General features: G+C 43.4%; 1 protein-coding gene across 1 annotated transcript in view; it reads right to left on the bottom strand.

Annotated features, from left to right (window-relative positions):
* The window catches only part of LOC147031470 (endothelial PAS domain-containing protein 1-like), a 109,947-nt gene that overhangs the window by 4,216 nt on the left and 81,407 nt on the right, over window positions 1–24,324 (bottom strand). Inside the window, exons 9-16 of the mRNA XM_085863703.1 lie at window positions 11,300–11,430; window positions 11,058–11,176; window positions 5,595–5,696; window positions 5,212–5,382; window positions 4,102–4,397; window positions 2,669–2,731; window positions 462–645; window positions 48–147 (exon numbers count right to left, since the gene is read on the bottom strand). Coding sequence (XP_085719829.1) covers window positions 48–147; window positions 462–645; window positions 2,669–2,731; window positions 4,102–4,397; window positions 5,212–5,382; window positions 5,595–5,696; window positions 11,058–11,176; window positions 11,300–11,430 — 1,166 coding nt within the window. The remainder of the gene's footprint in view (window positions 1–47; window positions 148–461; window positions 646–2,668; window positions 2,732–4,101; window positions 4,398–5,211; window positions 5,383–5,594; window positions 5,697–11,057; window positions 11,177–11,299; window positions 11,431–24,324) is intronic.

The raw sequence follows: 24,324 nt of genomic DNA, 5'->3' as shown, positions 1-24,324 counted from the left end.
AAAAATCTATATATAGACCTTAGCATATCAGCTAATGAGAAAATTACCTGAATGAGAAGACTTTTGATGGACTTTGCTGAAGCATTTCTGAATGTCTGCCTGCCACCTCATTTTCCGTGCAGATTCCGTCGAGGGAGTACGTAAAGTCTGTTCAGGGTTACACATTAAACAACACTCAGTAAGACAAATTCAATAAGGGGCATCTCAATTTGGCTGACCTGTCTCTGCTAAGACAAATGTACCACATTTAACCCTTTGAACCCTGATCTCCTTGGACTTTCAGCTCGCCCACCCTGGGCTCCAGAGAAAAATCCGGCCGCTCGGGTACATGGAGGTTTTTATAGCGGCTAGTAAAACGGTCACTATGTTTCAAAGGGTTAAAAAAGACACATCAGAAAAGGAAAAAAGGGACCATTGCATCCAAGCTGCTGAATGCAGCACTATGATGAAAGAAAAGTTACCATAATTGTGCAACTTGCAGTGCCTTCTGATCGGTTGCTTTGATTGTCAGAGGTGATGCGAGGTCGCTTGCAGCTTGTTCCCCAAGGGTCTGTCGCTAATGACTGAGGACAACTTGTTGCTGGCAAAGAGGAGGATGCAGTAAAGGTAGATTGTGTTTGTCCATCAGTACTGCAATTCTCAGGCCTGCTGAAAATTTGAATCGAGTTACTATATCACCAAGAAGGATGTCATCATAATTAGTCATGAAGTAATTAATCAGAAAAGTAATTTATCCTGCTGCCTGGCCACAAGTACAGTTCTACAGGACAGGGTGGCTAGATTTCCACCAATTAGTCAATTACTTATCTCCTTTAATCGGCTATTTATAGAATATAAAACAGACTTTTTTACTTACTGATGCAAAGTAGAAAACAGCAACATGGGTAGCACTGTGAAAGTCGTCACACACACACACACACACACACACACACACACACACACACACACACACACACACACACACACACACACACACACACACACACACACACACACACACACACACACACACACACACACACACACACACACACACACACACACACACACACTCGAATTTTAACATGAAACCAACATATCTGTTGATTTGGGGGAGGAAATTAACCAGAGCACTCTGGGTGCCGGTGATGCAATCTTGTGATGTCACTTTTCTCGCTAGGCAATCGGGGAGAAATTTCCCACGATGATGTCAACATATTACTTATTGGTCGATACCAGTTTGTGACCCATCGTTGCCGTGCTTCACTCTAACTTAGCCTGACCATGTACAGTATCCATCATTTCTTACATTATCCCTCAATCAATTTGCAGGAAAACTGCACTTTCCTAATGCATTCACAGCTTCCGTTACTACAACCCAGTCACAGATAAAGAGAGACAAAATTGTAGTTGTATACTTGAACAGGATATGTGAACATTTTCTACCAAAATTCTGCTTCAAAAATGAATGAAAATGTCATTCATACCGAGAAGCATAATTAGGCCTGGTGTTGACTTAATGGTTAAAGTGCTTGGCTTAAGATCCTAAAGTCTTGAGTTCAATGCCCTAGTGTCGTTGAATTAACACGAGGTAGGGTTGACTCATGATGACTCAGCCTGTCATCCTTCTGAGGTTGGCAAAATGAGTACCAGCTAACTTGAAAAGGGGCAATGCATCAGCGGCACAGCTATGCCCACAGAAAATGATGCAGCCAGGCAGCCACAGGCTGCATGCAAATAAATAATAAGCATGACATTTATCAGTAATCATTTTAACTGATACATTGTGATGGCAATGCAAAAAAAATGCTTAAAATGGGGCATCATGCAAGACGACTACTACTACTAATTTAATGTCCCCTGGAATGATTCCCACTTTCTTCTTGAGTCAGCCGTTGAAAGTTTTTTTGCCCAAGTCTTTCACGAACTAGCTGAACAGGCCTGCTTTGCAACTGATACTGGTGCGAATTTGTAATTTGTTGAGTGCAGGTGTGAATTTGTCTACTCTTCACAGAAAGACCTCGTGGGATCTTCAGCACCCCACCAATTAATTCTAGCAGAGGGGATACCCAACTTTGCACGCATCTGAGGGACGGCGTACCAATCCGGAAGTTTATAGTCAAGTCGGGAATCAAACCCAAACTATACAGCTCAAAGGCAACTGTGCTACCTCTGCACCATCCTGTCGGACTATTATGCAAAAAATAATAATAATAATAATAATAATAATAATAATAATAAATTTTAAAAGCATCAATTTTCTTTCAAGATGAAATAATGACATGCCATTCATGCAGGAGGTCACCTGACTTGTAATGCCACAAGCACAGAGGGGGTGAGACAGCCGGTTCAAGAAGGACTTGGGCAAAAAAAACTTACTCCAGCTGACCCCAAGAGAAGTAAGGTAGGTAATATTTCCATGATGTCACAATGCCGAAACTACAAATGTCATGGGTGGAACCACCCCTCACATAATCTCCTGATTCTCCTTCAAACTCGATCTCTATATTTTCAATCCAAACGGCATCATTCCAATTACAAATTAATACTACACCGTTAATACGAGTATAACAAAATATAATGTTACAAACACTCGAAAGGTAAACAAAGGGAAACGCCATTCTGACGATACATCCGGATCGAAACTCAAAATCGTAATTGTATTGAGGTATTTATGAATCCCACCCACCTTAGGACACCGGCTGGGATCCCAAAACGTTCCACCGAAGGTTTGGAGGGGCGAGCCCCAAAACTGAGGGTGTAGTTCGAGGACAGACAGACAGACAGACAGACAGACAGACAGACAGACAGACACTCCTGCTTTATAATACAGATTTACGGATTTGTTGTTCAATTTATAACGTAAAATGTGTAACTGAGTTATAAATGACTAGAAAATGTATGTGAACGATTTAAGCCAAAAAATATTACTTTGAGGTAGAATGTACTATACAGGTAAGCAACATGCCGTGCCGAGAGAAAGTCTGCACACCCTTTCAAAATCCTCACCTTTTGTTGCCTTATAGCTAAGAATTAAATTGCATTAAATCAGACTTTTTCCCACCTTTACTTACACACTGTAACCAACAACTTCCAAGTGATAAACAAATTTTACAAATTTCAGAAAATTAATTAATAACACAAAACTAGAATATCTTGGTTGGATAAGTGTCCACCTCCCTTATAATAGCAATTGTAAATTAGCTCAGGTGTAACCAATCACCTTCAAAATCACACACCAAGTTAATTGGCCTCCACCTGTTTTAAATTGTTGTGATGTAAGATCCGGATACGAGAATTTTTTAATTGATTCATCACCAGTGATAGATAGGGCCAAAAACGATAAACAGCACAATATCTCGAAAAGTTATTGATGGATTATGGCAAAACTATGTGGACGATTTGAGTAGGTGACAAGAACAAGCCGATTCGATTAGGAAGTCGGGATGCATATCCGGCCTATCAGTGGAATAAAAAACGTAAATTGTTCAACCTGGTGGAGGTGTGCACCATTCCGAGTGTCGTAAAAGTTATGTACGCCAAAAAGGTGGGTGGAGGTTATGTTTTCACTCGTGTCTGTCTGTCTGTGAGCAGCATATCTCAAAAAGTTGTGGACAAATTCGGCCGAACCTTGGTGGCCAGTTTGGGTATGTGAGTAACATGGACAAAATTATTACATTTTGGTGAAGGTCTGGATGGGATCTGGATACTAGAATATTAAAGTGATTTTTCACCATTGAAAGATAGAGCCAAAAACAATATATAATAGCACGATATCTGAAAAAGTTGTGGACGAATTACGACGAAACCAGGTGGATGAGTTGGGAGGTGACAAACAAGCCGATTCGATTTTGGTTCAGCTCCGAATCCAGATCCGGCCGCCTATCAGTGGGATAGAAAACGGAAACTCTTCAGCCTGGTAGAGGTGTGCGCTCTACCAAGTGACGTTCTGGTTTATTTTTGTCTTAATCGACACAATTGGTTCAACACATTATATAAAACTTTACATTAATTTCATTTTTCACAACCACAACACACAACTACTTATTAACGATTAATACTCATATCAAAACTTCGTTCTCATTGAAGCCTTATTGTTACTGCCATAAATAGGACCCACACCTGTAGTTCCCTGAAGAGCCACGAACCCACTGGAGAGGTTTAAGCACCAATGGAATTTCAGCCTTGCGACCGTCACACAGGCACACAGCTTGCCACTTTACAAGTGGCTTACACGTCCGAGAGTTTTCACAGAACCAATAACTTTTGCCTTGCATTGAGCGAGTGGATCCACAACTGTGTGTTGAGCACAAGTGCTGTGGTTGATCAGTAAAGTGGTCATCATGGCAGCCATCTTCCAGTGGGATTGGCTGCTGGACAAGGACTGCATGGTCAGGCATAGATGAGGATTGCCGAGCCTGAATGTGGGGGATGATAGTGGTAAAACAATAACACAAAATATGTGGACATTGTGCTTAAAATACTGAACGTATTGAATGAAACTGCTTGGCCAAAGCGATGTTAAAAAAAATGGCCCAGATGTTGATTAAAACACACTACTGTATTTAAACACCCGTTTGAAACTGAGCAGACATGGTGTATACAATTTGACTTTCATAACTAGCGACTATTGATCAGATTCCAACTTATTTTCCTTTAATATAGATGCTCAAACTGCATGACATATTATATCACACCAAAGAAAATAGATGCCCTTTTTATTATACGAGACATAACTTTGTCAAGATTCCGGATGATAGTCCCTGTTAAACTGCAAATGTCGTGCTGTTTTCTAGGAAATTACATGAAACCGACAGTCTTTCAAAAGTGCTGCACATCACATATGCACGAAACAGACCTGCGGTTACATTCCTCATAGTTGATGGTGCTTTGTCAATTTGGACCTATCCCTTATTGATGTCACGATATGTTTGCCGCAAGGAATTCTGCGCAAGAATTAGGGTTTTCAGATGCGATTTGCAGTAAAAAAAAAAAACCGTGCAAGGAAATCCGTTGGAGTAAAAGAATAGGAGGCATTACTTTTCAACATGACACCACTTTAAAAGTGCTGAAACTGTCATCAAAAACAAGCTGCACAGGTCTCATGGGGTTGATGTTAATGTATTATTTTGAAGTGTAACTTTATTAAATGAATTTTCAACACTTGAAGAGGGGATGCAAAGAAGAAAGAAAGCTGTTGGAAGAAGGAGACTTTTAGAGTGTTTTCCATACTTGATGTGAGGGGTTGATAGAGTCAGGTGTAGGGTGGTTCGTAATTCGGAGATGATAAAATCGACTGGAAAACATATATGGGCCATCCCCTGTGGAACGGAGCACAAAGTCTTCTCCATCCATTGGAATGTATGGAGCAACTGTTTCCAGATCTAAGTCTCCAGCATCATCCTGCAGCCAGACATGTGGAGTGGTTAAAAAGTTAATGACTGTCAATTACCATCCCCTCCCCACAGCACCACGATCGAGCTCACCACTGTGTACAGCAATAAAAGTATGGGAATTAAAACAAATATGATAGCAATAATTATCTTAGGGGATTAGGAAAACATTGAGGGTTGAGGGAAAGGCCTCATGGAAAACTGGAAGCTCTGTGGACTGACCGACACAGGCTGGACACACATAGGCTGGTGGAACAGGTTCTCTGTGAGGTCAAAATGGAGATCCAAGTCAGTGCTAGAGCTGCAGGTGTGTGTTCCTTTGGTCTGAGAACAAGATATGCTTTCAAGAACCAAAATATGGTTACAATTCCCATATCAATGTGCTACTACTATCTTCATGTGTACTATTTCTTACCAACGATATCCTATTCATCTCCAAGTCATGCATTGACAAGATGTTTACCACATCATAATGAAGGAAACCTAAAGTGTTTACAAATGCACATTCACATCATTTTTAATGGTCATAAAATAGATATTTGTGGGTGAGGTGTGTGTGTGGGGGGCGGGGGGGGTTGGGGGTTAAGTTGGAAAAAAAAAACAAGAGAAAAAATAAAATAAAAAGGGAATGGATGAAGTGGTAGGAAGAAAGAGAAAGGAAGTTCAGAATGTATTGGAGGAAAGAAGGAAGGATGAGTCTCGGTAGCATAATACAGTGCTTTGCAACTGGTGTGGCGCGGAAAACTAGTATGTCGTGACAAAGGGTCGAATGTGCCGTGGTAAATTCACAATGGGAAGAAAATGAAGAACATCACTGTGCATCATGAATGTCAAAGTAATGTTGTATTCTAAATTTCATGATATGTTTTGTCATTATAATGATGGCATCCCACAGTGTCCTTTGCTTCAACATTTTTCTTGCTTCAACTTGTCTAACACAGTGTCTAACAGCTTGCTTCAACTTTCTGACCTTCAACATTTGCAGCCTTGTGCTTCACATATTCATGGTTTTTCTGACCAACTTCTGCATTTGTAGCCATGTGCTTCACATATTCATGGTTTTTCTGACCTACTAACTGCATTAGCGACCTTGTTCTTCACATATTCATGGTTTTTCTGACCTACTTCTTCATTTGTGGCCTTGTGCTTCACATATTCGTGGTTTTTCTGACCTACTAACTGCATTAGCGACCTTGTTCTTCACATATTCGTGGTTTTTCTGACCTACTAACTGCATTAGCGACCTTGTACTTCAATAATTCATGGTTTTTCTGACCTACTTCTTCATTTGTGGCCATGTGCTTCACATATTCATGGTTTTTCTGACCAACTTCTACATTTGTTGCCTTGTGCTTCACATATTCGTGGTTTTTCTGACCAACTTCTACATTTGTTGCCATGTGCTTCACATATTCGTGGTTTTGCTGACCTACTTCTACATTAGCGACCTTGTACTTCACATATTCATGGTTTTTCTGACCTACTTCTACATTTGTGGCCATGTGGTTCACATATTCGTGGTTTTGCTGACTTGCTAACTACATTAGCAACCATGTACTTCACGTATTCTTGATTTTTCTGACCTACATTTCCGACCCTGTGCTTTGCCTATTCGTGGTTTTTCATGGGATTTTCTATTTTCTCTTCATTTTCAGTGCGAATGTCAGGATCAGACTATCGTATTTGTACGATTTTTACAACCCTTGTTCAACGCACGATCGAAAAATGCAAAAATACAATCATTCTGGCCAATCCAAAAAGTACTCGACTTTTAATTTCCAGTTTAAATTAAAAAGTGAGCTTCTTAATATTGACACTTATCAAAAACAACAAGAGGCCTTAACTAAAGAGCCAGGATCAAGAACTTTGTGTCGCTCTTTCCACCTAAAGCCGAACATTTAGCACCTCTATTTCTCAAGACAGGTGCAAGTTTCTCACTCGTGCCAAATGAAAGTTCTGCCCTTCAGTTCCTCACTTGATTGCTTCTGAGAACAGTTTTTAATCAATTATTATACTGCTCTGTGATGTTTAATGACATATTTGAGAGAAGTGTGTTGAAAAAGATGAAGTTTATCATCTCCTTTCTCGGTTAAATGGTAATGAGGATTTTGTTTCATCCGAGTAATAAAACAGCAGGTTAATTTACAATGTTTGAAATATTTCATAAACCATTTGCAATATTTAAATGAATTTAAATTCACTACGTTCGTTATAATTTAGCTCATCTCGGTGGAAAAGTAGATTTTTACACTTCCTCCAATGACTAGTGGGTGATGAAAATATAACATACATCAAAATAGTACAAAAATTGATTTGTTGTGCCGGGAGAATCGAGCAAACTCAGAAATGTGCCGTGAAACAAACAAAAAAAAGGTGAAGAAGTACTGGTGTAATGGTTACTCGGCGACATGATGGTTATTTAGTGGCGCGACGGTTACTCAGGGGCGCGACGGTTACTCGGGGGCGCGACGGTTACCCGGGGGCGCGACGGTTACCCGGGGGCGCGACGGTTACCCGGGGGCGCGACGGTTACCCGGGGGCGCGACGGTTACCCGGGGGCGCGACGGTTACCCGGGGGCGCGACGGTTACCCGGGGGCGCGACGGTTACCCGGGGGCGCGACGGTTACCCGGGGGCGCGACGGTTACCCGGGAGCGCCACGGTTACCCGGGGGCGCGACGGTTACCCGGGGGCGCGACGGTTACCCGGGGGCGCGACGGTTACCCGGGGGCGCGACGGTTACTCGGGGGCGCGACGGTTACTCGGTGGCGCATTGGTTCCTCGGTGGCATGATGGTTACTTGGTGGCGTGATGATTACTCGGGGGTGCAATGGTTACTCAGGGGCGCGATAGTTACCTGGTGGCATGATCGTTACTCGACGCGATTGTTACTCTGGCGTGATGGTTACTCAGGAGCGTGATGGTTACTCGGTGGCATTATGGTTACTGGGTGACACAATCATTAATCGGTTGTGCGATGGTTACTCGGTGGCGCGATGATTAGTTTCTCTGTGGCGAGATGGTTACTGGGTGGCATAATGTTTCGTTACTCGGTGGCGTGATGGTTAGTTACTCGGTGGCGTGATGGTTAGTTACTCGGTGGCGTGATGGTTAGTTACTCGGTGGCGTGATGGTTAGTTACTCGGTGGCGTGATGATTAGCTTCTCTGTGGTGAACTGGTTACTGGGTGGCATAATGGTTCGTTACTCGGTGGTGCGATGGTTCGTTACTCGTTGGCGTGATGATTAGTTTCTCTGTGGCAAGATGGTTACTGGGTGGCATGATGGTTAGTTACTCGTTGGCGTGATGGTTAGTTACTCGGTGGCGTGATAGTTAGTTACTCGGTGGCATAATGGTTACTTCGTGGCATAATGGTTCGTTCCTCGGTGGCGTGATGGTTAGTTACTCGGTGGCATGATGATTACTTGGTGGTATAATGGTTCGTTACTCGGTGGCTTGATGGTTAGTTACTCGGTGGCGTGATGGTTACTTGGTGGCATAATGGTTCGTTACTCGGTGGCTTGATGGTTCGTTACTTGGTGGCGTGATGGTTACTTGGTGGCATAATGGTTAGAGTCTCTGCTCTTGAGTCTGGGAGGTTGGAGGTATGAACCCTGGCCAAGTCATACCAAAGATTTTATCAAGTTTGATGCTCAGCATTTAAAAGGAGAGAGCACAGACAAACAACCATAAGTCAGCAATAATACTAAATAGCACAGGCTTTCACAGGCTGATTAGCTTCCTGCATTGAAGTTCCTTGTAAAGCCGGTCACACTTTGACGTTTTAGCCAGCGTATGGCAACATATCAAAATGTATGTAAAACGCTGGCGTACGCTGAACTATTGATGTTTTTTTCCAGTTTTGGACGTATTCATAACGAGTTGGACGTATGCATAACGTATTAGTAACGTACACAGAACGTTTCGATAACATATAGATAACTTATACCAACGGATGCTTAGTGTGTTGTCGGCGTTCACGACCTATGCCCAACGATAGTCTAACTTATGCATAGCGCGCAGCAGTGTATCGCTGACGATCACGTGGCGTAGCCTGTTAAAAGGCTGCAGCTCGACGATTCAAATCATAACCGCACGAGACATCGAAGTGTCAAGCCGCTGTCACACCTTGACGTTTTAGCCAGCGTATGCCGACGTATGAAAAATTTTGCCGAATATGCTGGCACACGTCGAATATGTTCTGGGTAAGTTTTGTATACCTAAGAGCACGCTGAAGCATGCTGGCATACGTCGTAGTACGCCGAGTACGTCGACAAATTTTAAGCATGCTGAAAATTTTTCGACGTATGCCAGCGTATGAATGACGCACACGTTCCGCATACGCTGGCCATAAGTTGTAGGCACGTTATGCGATCGTTGACACACGTTACTTGTAAGTTACTTATAAGTCAAAACACGTCGAGGTAATGTTTAGTGTACCAGAAACTTATTTCTAACCTATGAGTAACGTGCTTTGAACCTATGTGTAACGTATCTTCAACGTATGTAGATGTATTTGACGTCTTCCGGACGACCACAGAACTTACTGAACGTGTTATTAACTTACAGCTACCGTATAATGGCGTATTGGCAGCGTTTAGGGGAATTGGTGTATAAAAATGGGGTTCACACAGGAGGAACCCATCGGTGTTCCAGACTCCATGTTTTTTTTTTTTTCTTCGGCATGACGGTGATGTTGACACTTCGATTTCTAGTGCGGTTATGATTTAAATCGTTGAGCGGCAGCCTATTAATTATATTATATTATAACCGCACTAGAAATCGAAGTGTCAACATCATCGTCATGCCAAAGAAAAAAAAAAAAACATGGAGTCTGGAACACTGGCGCTAACCATTACCTCGACGTGTTTCGACTTATGAGTAACTTACAAGTAACGTGTGTTGACGTGTGTCAACGATTGCATAACGTGCCTACAACTTATGGCCAGCGTCTGCGGAACGTGCGAGTCATACGCTGGCATACGTCGAAAAATTTTGAGCATGTTAAAATTTGTCGACGAGCTCGGCGTACTACGACGTATGCCAGCATGCTCTTAACGTATACAACACTTACCCATAACGTATTCGACGTGTGCCAGTGTTTTAGACAAATTTTTCATACGTCGGCGTACGCCGGCTAAATCGTCAAGGTGCAACAGCGGCTTTAGGGAACTCATTTATTAATTTTCACAAGGATGTGTTGATAAAATAATGGAATGGTCAAATATTCTGTTATTTTGTAAACACGAGTCAATACCCGCTCCCGCATGGAGCATGAGGATTTATCTGTGGATTTGGCATCGTTTCCCACCCACACTAGTTAATAGATCAATAGATATTGTCTAAATTTGGTTGGATATGTAAATGGGCTGGCTACCAGGAAATGCATTTGTGCTGTAATGCAACTGTGAAAACGTTATACATAGTTCACTTTTTAAGTGTGATTCAGCATTGCAAGTAATAGTACACATAAGCAGACTGTCTCGACCAAGAAATGAGCTCTTGGAATGACTTATTTGTGAATACATCATATACAACACGTCCATAGTCAGTGTGTCATCATAAAGAAGGGTATGACAAGGCAAGGTGAGATCCATAACTCCCATGAGTGCTTTTTAAAACCGAAGGGTGACGGACAATTGATAACGTGAGGGTGAATTTGGTGGTCGTGCTGTGTTTCGCTCACGGTGTGGCTTTTGCAAACAGATTGAACAAACAGGGTCGGCTTCATTGCTGGTGATGGAACCAATGGGGTAGCTTCAGGCTTAACTGCAGAGTCATTGGTGTCAAAGCCGATTAAATAACCTGCACGAAACAAAAAACATTTGCAATCATAATCTGGCCAGGGTAAGGATCTCAGTAACGATGGTTCTTGCACCAGACCTTCATCTCCTGAAATATGATGTTGTCTCAGAGCATTATTAATACCCTGTCCCTCTGATTGAGAGCCGGACACTGCTGCTCTTCCATTGATCTTCTCGTCCCAGCACCTCTCCCCGTTAGCTCTCCATCCTTGCCTCTGCTCCAGGGAAAATATCAAGTCCGAGGCTTCCACACCACTGGTTCATGCAAAGGGGAGGGGTGTTGGGGAGGGCATAGAGGCTGGAGAATTGATGAATGCAGCTGGACTTCTCCAACAACAAAAATGCATGACTAAGTCATTCAAACAGTTTTGACTAACAATATGTCACCAAGGTTTTTTGTTTGGAATCATAGTCATTTGGAATCATAGCATAGTCATTGTTTGGAAAGAATTTGTGAGGATTTTCAAATCGAGTGAAGACACAACACAGATTTTGAAAAAAAATAGCACTCATGCCATCAACAATGATTGAGGAGGGTATTATATTCTGACCTTCTCATATGGTTATTATTATTAATAATAATACGATTATCAATTATTGTTCATATTCACTGCACGCTCAACTTTTCTTGGATTGAGATTCCCCTTGATACTTAACAAAAAGGTACAATTTAACAAACTCAAGCAGCAGCATCTCAATGCAGATTGAATACACAGATAAGTGAGAGTTTAAAAATCAGACTCAGTTACAGATTCAGATCACAGAACCAGACTTCGTGGTGCAATGGTTAGAGTGTCTGCTTCGAGTCTGGGAGGCCGGCGGTTCAAAATCCGTCCGAGTCATATCAATGACTTCAAAATGGTACGTGTTGCTTCCTTGCTCGGTGCTCAGCATTTAAAAGGATAACAGCACAGACAAAACCCATAGGTGTGCATCCACGGGGAGGAAGAAATTCCTTCTTAGGAAATGCCCCGTTGAGTGCGTAGAGGAAGGTTACACCATTGTTTTACTCAGAGTACCCCAGGAAGTGAGGGCACTCCCCCCATGCTCAGTGACTGTGTTTGTCTCCTCTGACAGTCCTGTGTGTTGTCCCGTGCATTTGTGTGAGATGTATGTGCTGCAGCTCTGCTCGAATCCTTAGATAGTTTTTTTTTTTTTTTTTTAAAGAACAATAATAACTGGAACGGTAATTGGTAGAGCGCATAGTCTCACCTCGCACTCATTCTGAACAAAAATACCACCGTTAATTGAACATGCTCGTATTATGGCCTTATGGACCAGATACCTGTATCATCCATGCACCCCATTATGTCACATACATTACCATTATCCATAGTATTATTGATTGATTGTATAAAAGGATATTTAATGACCACTTTTGCACACATTAAGGGTAAATTGCATCAATGAGGATGAATATGAAAATAAACCAATGTCACCCGCAGGGTGACCCGTATCTTGCCAAAAGGTGACCACGTGTGACTTCTTTAAGGTCACACTGAGGTGAACAGAGCTGCTATCCACCAGGAGCGACTCCTTGAGGAATATCTGCCGACGAGAGATCCCGATGAGAATCGTTCTACAGAGTAACCATGAAAAATATGCGTTTGCCTCAGAACGTCACCAAATGACGTCATAATGTCTCAAGCTTGACATATCTCGAAAGCACTCATCGAGGTGTTCAATTTGAGGTACTACACGATATGGTTCCTAAAACTTGAAAATTTGACCTTGGGGTCAAATATGTTTGACTTGAGGCGCTAACCATGAAGGTCAAGGCCAATCGCCACCAAAAATTAATCAGCTGAGCGCCAGACCATGAACTATATTCCCATGAAGTTTGAAGACGATCCGATCAAAATTACTCAAAAAATAAGGGTTTCGTCGACTCCCCTGATTTGCGACAAAGTGACCTTGACCTTCAAAATTTTCTGCGCTGAAAGGGACCTCTATAGGCCTCTGATATGCGAAGTTACAAAAATTTCCAATGATAACTGTGCTCTGCAGAATTTTTAATACATGATTACAGACAAACAAACAAACAAACAAACAAAAAAAACATACAAGCTGACTAACATATCTTGCAAAAACTTCGTTTTGGCAAGATAAACAAAAGTTTCAACCTATATTCCCTCGGTGGCACGAGTCAATCAGATGTATGAAGTTTCGCATCGATCTGCTAAGTGGTTCTGGAGAATATTTTTTTTTACGTTTGTATTTTCAATCCAACATGGCGGTCAGACCACGTGGCCAATGACATAATAAATTTAATTCTTCACTTACATCAGGTCGAAAATCAGGTGCATAAAGTTTCAGATTTTTAAGATAAGGATTTCTATTCAACCAATTATGGTTGGAATACCACTTCACTGATGATGTCATCACTATCACCCAATATGCCCCATGGGGAGTTCACACATGCCGAGTTTCAATTTTTTTCTTTGCGCAGCTTTGGAGATGGCCAAACTTTTCCCATTAATCCAATATAGCTGCCATACAATGTGACATATGACGTCAGGGTGATTAAAATATCCTCCATGGGGAGTACCTTCTATGTTTAAAGTTTCATATCGATCGGACAAGCGGTTGCAGAAAAAAAAATGCTTAAATTGAAAATATATAGACATGGACACCCAGATAGACAGACAGACAGACAGACAGACAGACAGACATGGGCATTACATTCGTCTCGTAACCCCTTTTGGGTGAGACTAACAATCTGAATTCTCTTACAAGAAATTGAGACAAAAGAGGATGCCATAAGGCCTGTGCTATTACTGCCAACCACGAGCTTTGATGTGAAAATCATAGCTGTGGTTGTTCATCCTCATCAATGCGAGTGATTGGTTGGTTATGGTTGTTCAGCCATGCTCCTTCCTGTTTTTTTCAAAGAAATGCTGAGTATCAAGCAAAAGAAGCAGCAAGTACCGTTTGAAAGTCTTTGGTATGACTCAACCAGAGTTTGAACCACCAACCTCCCAGACCTAGAGCAGATGCTCCAAGACCATTACACACCAACACAAGCCACAGACCAACAATGACCACACAAGTCACAGACCAACAATGACCACACAAGCCACAGACCAACAATGACCACACAAGCCACAGACCAACAATGACCACACAAGCCACAGACCAACAATGACCACACAAGCCATACACCAACAATGACCACACAAGCCACAGACCAACAATGACCAACACAAGCCTCAGGAATTCTCTCTCTCAGCCCCTCTTCGGTTCACCCATGGGGCAGGAGTATCTCTGGCAACTAAGTTTGTCCTTTTAAAATAACCCAGGAGAGAATTCAACTCAGTACCAGAGAATATCCCATGACATTGCTTCCACAGAGCCGCCGATTAATTCGACTGGTTTCGTGTCATTAAGAACTGCCCCAAGACGAGCATTGCACGACGGATGACATCACAACTTGCCAACCTCTGGGGAAAGCTAGCTCACCATATGACATCACAACTTGCCAACCTCTGGGGAAAGCTAGCTCACCATATGACATCACAACTTGCCAACCTCTGGGGAAAGCCAGCTCACCATATGACATCACAACTTGCCAACCTCTGGGGAAAGCCAGCTCACCATATGACATCACAACTTGCCAACCTCTGGGGAAAGCCAGCTCACCATATGACATCACAACTTGCCAACCTCTGGGGAAAGCCAGCTCACCATATGACATCACAACTTGCCAACCTCTGGGGAAAGCCAGCTCACCATATGACATCACAACTTGCCAACCTCTGGGGAAAGCCAGCTCACCATATGACATCACAACTTGCCAACCTCTGGGGAAAGCCAGCTCACCATATGACATCACAACTTGCCAACCTCTGGGGAAAGCCAGCTCACCATATGACATCACAACCTCAGAACTGAACTACTTTTGCAGCAAAGGTTTATAAAATATTCGTTTTTTTCCCCAGAATATGTAAAAATTTCCTTTTCTCCTTATGGGAATCCTTAAGGTGCGTGCTGTTAAAACATATTCACAATTGGATTACATGTGTGAGGATATTTTCACATGAAGGAAGTGCATTGAACAATTATATCTGCTGCAAATTTATACATTAAAACGTACCATTATCATTTGATAGTAATAGATTATACAAGAAAAATTATTCATTAATCATCATACGATGTATAATTGTGTGTGTGTGTGTGTGTGTGTGTTTTGTTATCTCCATTTGAGGGTTTGACGAGATGGAATGAAGTCCTCAATCCACCTTCACTTCGGTGAGGGATCACAGTCCATGGACCAAGCTGTTCAACTTTGTTGTTCTCCGAGTTTTGTTCCAGGACTCTTTTTCAGGATAGCCACCAAACCCCGGACAGCCTCCAATTGGAGTTCTCTATGGAAATATTCCCGGGGATGGTTTTCAAAATCTCAGTGAGGTTCTTCTTTTTATTATTCCTGCTTCTCCAATTATCACTGGTGGTGCAATTTCGACACGCTTCAGCTTCTAAGATATCTTGATGTCATTTTTGAGGTCCTGATAGAAAGATAGTTGGTCATTTTCTTGATTTCTGCATTATTTAAGCCAAAATCGCTGGGAATGCTCACGCTCGATGGGATTATCAGGTCATACATGAGCATGACATCATTATTTTAAATAATTGCCCTTGGTTTGTGTTTCCATGAGTTTTCTGGAAATGGGATGTTGAAAGTTTTGCAGATTTGCCAAAGAATCATTTTGCATACTTTGTTGTGCCGTTGTGTGTAAAGTTGTTCTGGTAGTTTTTTGCATCCTTAAAGCAGACGACTGGCTCTTTCTGTTTCTGTCTTGCAGAACCTACACTTGTCTGTCTGGCTCAGTCCCATCATCTTTTTAAATCCCTTGGTGTGATGTCCTTCATCTTGAGCATTTATTAATATTCATTCTCCGTCCCAGTTGAGCTGACCTCTTCTGAGCCATTCCAATGAGCCTTCTTTATCGATCCCAACTCTGTCCAAAGTTTTTTTTTTTTTGTAATATTCCTGCTCTTTTGTCATTCTCCCATTTGTTGGTGTATATTTGTTGATATTTATTTTTACATATTTATTTTGTCTTTTTCCAATTGTCAAGGCTGTATTTGTTGCCGTTTCATTTTCCTGTGGAAATCTTCTATTTATACCTGTTTTTGGAAATTCCTTGCAAGGTGAATTTGGGATACTTTTTTCAGGTTTGTTGTGTTCATGTTTATTTACAAATTGAATCCGATAGTCTGTTGAGCATTTCACATACTCAACACTCCTACACTCGTCACTTTGTGCACCCGGTTGAGATCCATCAGGCCGCTCCCTCCCTTTCGTCCTGGCAGGTACATTATCAGGATGCACTGGTTTTTGTATAACATTTTGTGGATGGTAAGGGGTTTTCTTGTTTTAACTTATTGATTTCTGATTGAGGCCAGTTTATTATTCCACAGCTGTATTGGAACACTGGTATGGCGAGTTGGTTTATGCCTTTAATTTTGTTTATTGTGGAGAGGTGGTGGCATTGGTGATTGCCAAGAAGTGTGCATCCGAGAGGGATCGCAGAGCGAACATCAGCTTGCTACCTGTGAATCAGCCTCAGCTTGTGGAAGATGAATCTGAGTGGTGCTGCGAGGCGGACTGTGTCATCGGTACATCTGCCGGGGTATCAGGCGGTTTTGGAGCCCCTGCCATAGCAGTGGGCACAGAGAAAGATGAACGTGGTCCGTTGCCATTTGAATCGACGCTGCGAGGAAGGCCGAACTGATGGTGTGTCCAACGGGACCTCAGGCAATTCTGGAGCCTCTTCCATGAAGACGGACATCGAAAGGACGAACGAGGTACACTGCCGTGTGGATCGTGTATGGACCAGACTCCTGCAAGGACTACATGGCAGACCGCAAAGGAGAAGGACCGATGGTGAAGCAGGGGAGGATGTCGGTGTTAATGAAGGGAGGGGCTGTGAATGGAGATGGAAACGTGAATGTCCATGAAGTGTCACGAACACAGGCTCCGATTGATCGAGATGGCGCTTTGTGACTGGAACAGATGTGGCTCTGATGAACTGTGTGAATCTCCAGATGCCAGAAGTGAAGGTTTGAAGGGATATGGGATTGGTGTGGCCAGGGTTAATGCACCCACTGGGATGTGGAGATGGGAAGTGACACAAAATGTGCACAGCTCTGTGATAGGTGGGTCAGGGCAGCGCTACATGGCAGACCGTGGTGACACATTGATCGAGGTGCCTGAAAATTCCAAGATATTGGCCCTGACGGCAAACCTCAGCTGTGGCAATAAAAGTGGGAGAAGAGTGAGTGGAGTGCAATGCTGCATGACTCAAACAACGTCTAGACTCTTGGGGAAGCATGGTGGACCGGGGGGCTTCAGAAGAATGGGAGGAGGTGATGAAGATGGGGCACGGGGAAACGATGGAACATCTTGTGTTGATAAAGAAAGAGAAATATATCTCGAGCAAAGAGTAACAGGCTTCCGATAGGGAAACCTCATGTCTGTGCGGCCACGCAGAGCAGCAAAATGTGCTGAACAAAATAATGACTGCACCTTCCATCCATCCATTTTGACCATACTCTGTACAGTGTCAGGGCTGCTGAAGCAATCTCCTGGGCTGTTGGCCACAATCCTGGATGGGTCACCACTCTAACACAGTATAATCAAATGGCTCAATCATCTCAGCAAGCTGGTACCCATTTTGCCAACCTCGGAAGGATGACAAGCTGAGTCAACCCCACCTGGAGTTACAATATTTCAACAGCTGAGCAGGATTTGAACTCAGGATCCAAGGATCCCAAGCTCATCACCCAAACCATTAAGCCAACACCAGGCATAACTGCACCTTCTCAAGTGAGGAAAAAAAAAAAAAAAACTTGCAAAGAGACATGATCATGCACCAAAGATAGAAGCTCTCATGGTGTGAACTGTCTCTCTACCATCAAGGACAATACTCCAAGAGAAGAAAACGACAAACAGAAACATGAAGAGTTGAGGAGGAAATAATCCTCCAATCTACACAAATAAATGTCAGTGTGTGTGTGTGTGTGTGTGTGTGTGTGTGTGTGTGTGTGTGTGTGTGTGCGTGCGTGTGTGTGTGTGTGTGTGTGTGTGTGTGTGTGTGTGTGCGTGCTTGTGTGTGTGTGTGTGTGTGTGTGCGTGTGTGTGTGCTTGTGTGTGTGTGTGTGTGTGTGTGTGTGTGTGTGTGTGTGTGTGTGTGTGTGTGACCGCTGTTTCTCGACAACCTCTGGTCTGATCTCATTGAAACTTGCCTGGTATATTGCTTGGGACTGAGTATGTGCCTTTTTAAGGTTTGATATTAATCGGACAAGTGGTTCCCAAGTTATGGCCATTTATTTATCAAACCAATGACAGGACACGGTGCTATGACATCACGATTGATGTCACAATTCATTTTTGTTGCATGTACGGCCACGCACGTATGGGCACACGAGAGCGAAGGAATGGCCTGTGTGGTTGTTGTTTCTGGCACACGGTTTGAATTTTTTTTTTTCAGTGACAGTACACAGTGCTATGACATCACGATTGACATCACATTTCTTTAGTTTTTTTTGCACGTACGGCCACGCACGTACGGCCACGCACGTACGGACCCGCACTAGTTTTTCTAATTCAGACATAGTTTGGACATTTGGACATAGCTATCACTTGCCAACTATTTAAATGGAGTGCTTGCTTGAGTGCTTAAGGCAATTCCTGAGTGCCCTACAGTGGACGGTAGTACAGTTCGTGTTCCGATCAGGATGTAGTCGGCAGTGGCTACAAGGTTGAGGTGTGTGTATATATATATATATATATATATATATATATATATATATATATATATATATATATATATATATATATATATATATATATATATATAGGGAAATTTGGATCTGTACTTTAGGGACTCTCCGCAGGTGTGTGTGTGTGTGTGTGTGTGTGTGTGTGTGTGTGTGTGTGTGTGTGTGTGTGTGTGTGTGTGTGTGTGTGTGTGTGTGTGTGGTTACGTGGGTGCCGTGGTGTACAAAGTTTCATCCTGTATCTTAGAGGTTTTCATTTTAACCTCAGCATCGTATGAGTGATCACGTTTTCCTTTGTCCCGGTGACTGTTTCTAAAGCAATTGGTGATGAGCCCTCGTTGAACGGGGGCTGATGGATATGGTTTCGATTTTCGTGTCCGTGCGTGCGTGCGTCTGCAACCATATCTCAGACATTTAAAGACCAATTTTATTCGTACTTGGCACAAAGGCAACACATGATGGAATACATATGCACGTCATTTTTTTTTTTTGACATCAAATCCAAGATGGCGGACTGGCGGCCATTTTAGTTTTTAAAAAACATCCCGTGTCAAAGACGTCCTCAACCATTTCTCTGCAATGCATTTACCGATCTTGTTCAAACTTGGCACATAGATGAAGAATGATGGCTTACATCAGTACATCATTGTTTTCCGAGATCAGATCCAAAATGGCCGACTGGCAGCCATTTTAGTTGTGAAAAACCCCGATGTTGAACATGTCCTCAACCATTTCACGGACATGCATTTACCGATGTTGTTCAAACTTGGCACACCAGGAGCGAATGATGGCTTACATAGGCACATTATTTTTGTTTTTAGATCAGATCCAAGATGGCAGACTGGTGGCCATTTTGTTCCTTTAACATATTCCAACCATTTCGCTGAAATGCATGGTCTGATTTTGTTCAAACTTGGCACAAACACAGTACACTATGGCATGCACTTGTACCAAACATTATTTTGCAATCTGATTGAAGATAGCAGACTGGTAGACTGGCGGCCATTTTAGTTGTAAAAAAAAAAAACCCGGTATTGAACACGTCTTCAACCATTTCTCGGTCATGCATTTACCAATATTGTTCACACTTGGCACACAGATACAGAAAGATGGCTTACATATGCACACCATTTTTGTCGACATCAGATCCAATATGGCCACCTGGAGGCCATTTTAATTGTAAAAAAAACAAACAAACCAGTGTTGAACACGTCCCCAACCATTTCTTAGATATGCATCGTCTGATTTTGTTCAAACTTTGCACAGAGCACAGGACATGATGGCATGCACGAACCCCTCACTTTATTTTGCGATCTGATCAAAGATGGCTGACTAGTACATTGGCGGCTATTTTAGTTGTAAATAAACATGGGCAAGTGCCAGTAGTCGGCAACTCAATTACAAGGAGCCATTTTTTCAAATTTGGTCAGAAACACGATATCTAAAGAGCCGCAATTCACATAAACCTTATTTCAATAATTGAATAACAGGAAAAAGACACACACATTGATTTTTTTTCAATGCAATACATGGTTATTGAGTTGGTTCAATGAAAGGGGCCATGAAATGTTCTTCAGTACATTGAGTAAACTTACCCATATGTACCTCCGCCACCGAAGGTGGAAGATATATGTGTGTATATATATATATATATAGTTACGAATCTGGAAACCATGCGCACTCAACATTCAGGTCCCAAAGTTAGTTATGCCGGTAAGTACATGTGTTGTCAGGACCCTGTCCTTTTGTTTAGCGGGAGGATTAAATGTGTGCGTTGTGACGTCTTTAGTTAGGTTTTACATCCAACAAACCCTCGAACAAGCCATCAAACAACCAACAACCATCCCATCTGCATGACCCAACCTGCCCATCACGCGACATCACCACCCGTTGGCTGCTCGTACCTTGACTTGCCGAGAGGGGGGGCCTCGCGGTTCCAGTCCTCGGCCCAGAGTTCTTGTATGGCTTTTTCAGCGTTGACCCTGTTACTCTTCGCGAGCGAAGCCACATGGAGAATATGGGGTGTCCGAACAGGGGCCATGGCTCCGCCCTGGTTGGGTGTGGCCGTAGGTCAATGAGGGACGGAGAGCGAGATGATTCTCGCCAAGGCCCCTCCCAGTGTGGGAGGAGATATATCCCCGAGCAGACTCGGTTGTCGGTTGTCATTGGCGCTGGGAGATCTGAAAGACTTGAGTGTGTTACAAGTTGGTTGACGGTGGTTGAGCTGGAGAGTGAGTGAACCAGCCTGTTCGTGGAGCCTCGGTGGGTCCCGTCCGCGACCCTGATCTCCGCCCGGGAGCTCCGATTGCTCCAGGTGGCTGCCGCCACGAGCCACGAGTCCCACACGTGCGACTGGGACCTTAGACGACCCACAGGTGCTCATCCGAACTCTGACCCCCAGCTCATCTCTCTCATCGGTTGGAGGGTCCAATAAAAACTCCAGGGTTTCTTTTCTTTTTGTGTGTCTGACTGCGTGTGGGCCCGTCTATTGGTAGAATTGTTTAAGTGTTTATTCCATCATTGTAAATACTACATTGCATATTTGCGATAAGTCTCGCCTCTTCTGTCTTTTGATTTTATTGTAAATAAATTATGAGAAATGTTCCCAGCTCGTTTCCGTCCTTTCTTTATTTGGTCCAGCATGGTCCGGGTCTGAGTTCAGACAGGGTTTCATCCCCGATAATTCGTTAATCCCAGCTGGCACAGCTTTGGCAATTTCCGCTCGGCTGCAACCGAGCCGGAGTTGGTAGTCGCGAGTTGGAATTCTATCGCAGTCTGTAGAGTGCCCCCGTTCGAGAAAGATGTGCCGAGGGCATAAATCCCCGGTAGCCAAGACTGCGTGGTTATTTAGGTATATTGGGATCGAGACAATTAACCCTATGCCATGCGGTCAAATATTGGCATTTCACGGTCGATTAATCGACCCGCCGGCTTCGGAGTTATCCAGAGCGACGGCCTATAATTCCGGGGAGACCGGTGGGAGACGGCGTAAACTTCCCCACCTCGCGGTCGTTCTCGCCACCGACCCCGGCCCACAACAATATATCTATTACATATATATATATATATATATATATATATATATATATATATATATATATATATATATATATATGTATTGTTACCGATTCAGCAGTGGCGGGGCTCGCACCCGACTCTTGACAGCCAAATTTTGAATATTCGGCATCACTTAACAGCACCGCCGTCTACGGGGTTATAACGCCGGCTGGGTCGGCACAGGCCTCGGGTCAGGCGCCTCGAATCGCGATACCAACGTACACCTGGACCTTACCAGTTGGGGGAAGAGACCCCGGCTACAGACTGGTTTTGTCAGAGACCGAGCGAATTCTGCCAGTCTGTAACCACTTTGGTTTATTATCCAAATCGAGCGGATCGTTCCTCGGCGCGGCACGAATTAATTCAAGGCGGCAAATCTCATATAACTCAGCCAGATTTATTGGGGACACATCGGGGAACACAACACAAACAAAGCATTCACGACAGTTATAATTAATCTATAACCCGTTCTTAACTAGGGAGCTACGGATTACGGGTTTCGAAGGAAAGCCTCACGAGATAAACCTGAGACAACATGCAGACAAGACATGGACAGCATGCAGACAAGACACGGAGTACTTGGTGATGCTTCATGGACGAGAGGAAAAGTGTCGAAGGAACGAATGTTGCTCGTGACAAGCCGATGTCCACGGATTCAAGCACCCAAGCTCAAACACGCCGTGTGGCAAAATGGCGGCGTCGTCCTTTTTCTTCTCCCGGCACCACCTGCGCACGCAGCCTCTATGCGTCCAGACCCCGCAAGGTCAACGGCCCAAGACGAAAGATCTGTGGTATGCTCCAGCTGGCTTTTCACAAGGTCCAGCATACAAGTACAGGCCTGGCCTGTTCACCAGATCAGGCCAAATCGGGGTGTTGGGCTCCGCAGGCGGATTGACAAATGTGTCGAGCCGTGAGGTAAGGACAGAGGCTCCGTGGTTAGATGCAGGTTGAACCTGTCGATCACCTCCTCATAAAGTCGATCGCCGACTCACACAGCAGCCAGTTCCTCTTGATGCAGATTGCAGCCTCCCACTAGTCGTTTCTATACAGCAGAAATCCTCACTCGACACTCAGGCTTAGTTCCTCCCTTGGCAGATGGCAGACTCGACCCTCAGTTCAGGCCGTTCCTCTCTTACAGATCGCCGACCACACGCACAGCGAGTTTCTCCTCCAGCCGAAGGCAGACAGACCTCTTGCAGTCCCTTCCTTGCCATTCTTATGGCTCGCTCTTCACGAAAAACCGATCGCGCCACCTCGGCGCTCACTTTCACCACCGTCTTCCCGGCGCTCGCTCGCCTCTCAGTTTTTCCACTGCCTTCCCGGCGCTCCTGCGGTTTTACTTCCTTTTCTTTTGGGGCGCGCCCATTTACGAAGCCGACAAACTCCTCCCCCTCGCAGAGCACTGGGCGGAGACGCCTTCGGAGAGGGGAACAAAGAAGAAGTACCTCTCGGTCCACCACCACTGTACGAACAATAAACAGCCTCTTACACCTTCCGACACACATGTAACGTCCATTTACCGAACAACCTGGCTAAACATGCATTTAATGGGGGATCTGGGCTAATCCTATATTTAATAACACACTAAGGGCCATTTCCACAACTATCTATATATATATATATATATATATATATATATATATATATATATATATATATATATATATATATAGTTGAAAGTGTGTCTGTCTGTGTGTGTGTATGTGTGTGTTTGTCTGTGACCTATGTACGCGAAAAGTACAGGACTGATCCTCACCAAACTTCACATGCTAACAGAACATGTACCCGGGAGTGTCCCGATGTAAAAGAATTGTACTTCCGACTTCCCGGTTTCCGAATTATGACGTCATCACCTGATTTCGTAACGTTAATTTTTCAAGTTCAGCCGATTGACATGGGGCCAACGCCATTTGCAATAGAATGAAAAAATAATGCTACAGTCAATTGAAGACAATGACTTCCGACTTCCCGGTTTCCAAATTATGACGTCATCACCTGATTGCATAACGTTAATTTTTCAAGTTCAGCCGATTGACATGGGACCAATGGAATTTGCTGGAGAATGAGAATTAAATAAGTCGCAAATGATGACATGAATCCAGCCTCACATTGTTGAGGAATTATGGTTTTTTATCTGATGCGGCAATAAATCTTAACATTTTTGAACTCGAGTCTTCTGCATATAAAACATGGCGGGGAAAATATAATATTATAGCGGTGATGAAAAAAAATAATAATGGTGGCAGCCTCTACAATTTTACAATTAACTGTGACATAAACTCCTTCAGACCCGCCGTCATCCACTGGATT

This window comes from Eptatretus burgeri, chromosome 2 (assembly GCF_056783735.1).
Source record: "Eptatretus burgeri isolate ZD-2024b chromosome 2, Ebu_testis_v1, whole genome shotgun sequence".
NCBI classification, from domain to species: Eukaryota; Metazoa; Chordata; class Myxini; order Myxiniformes; family Myxinidae; genus Eptatretus; species Eptatretus burgeri.
Note: the sequence above shows the minus strand (reverse complement) of the source record. Positions and strands in the feature narration are given on the sequence as shown.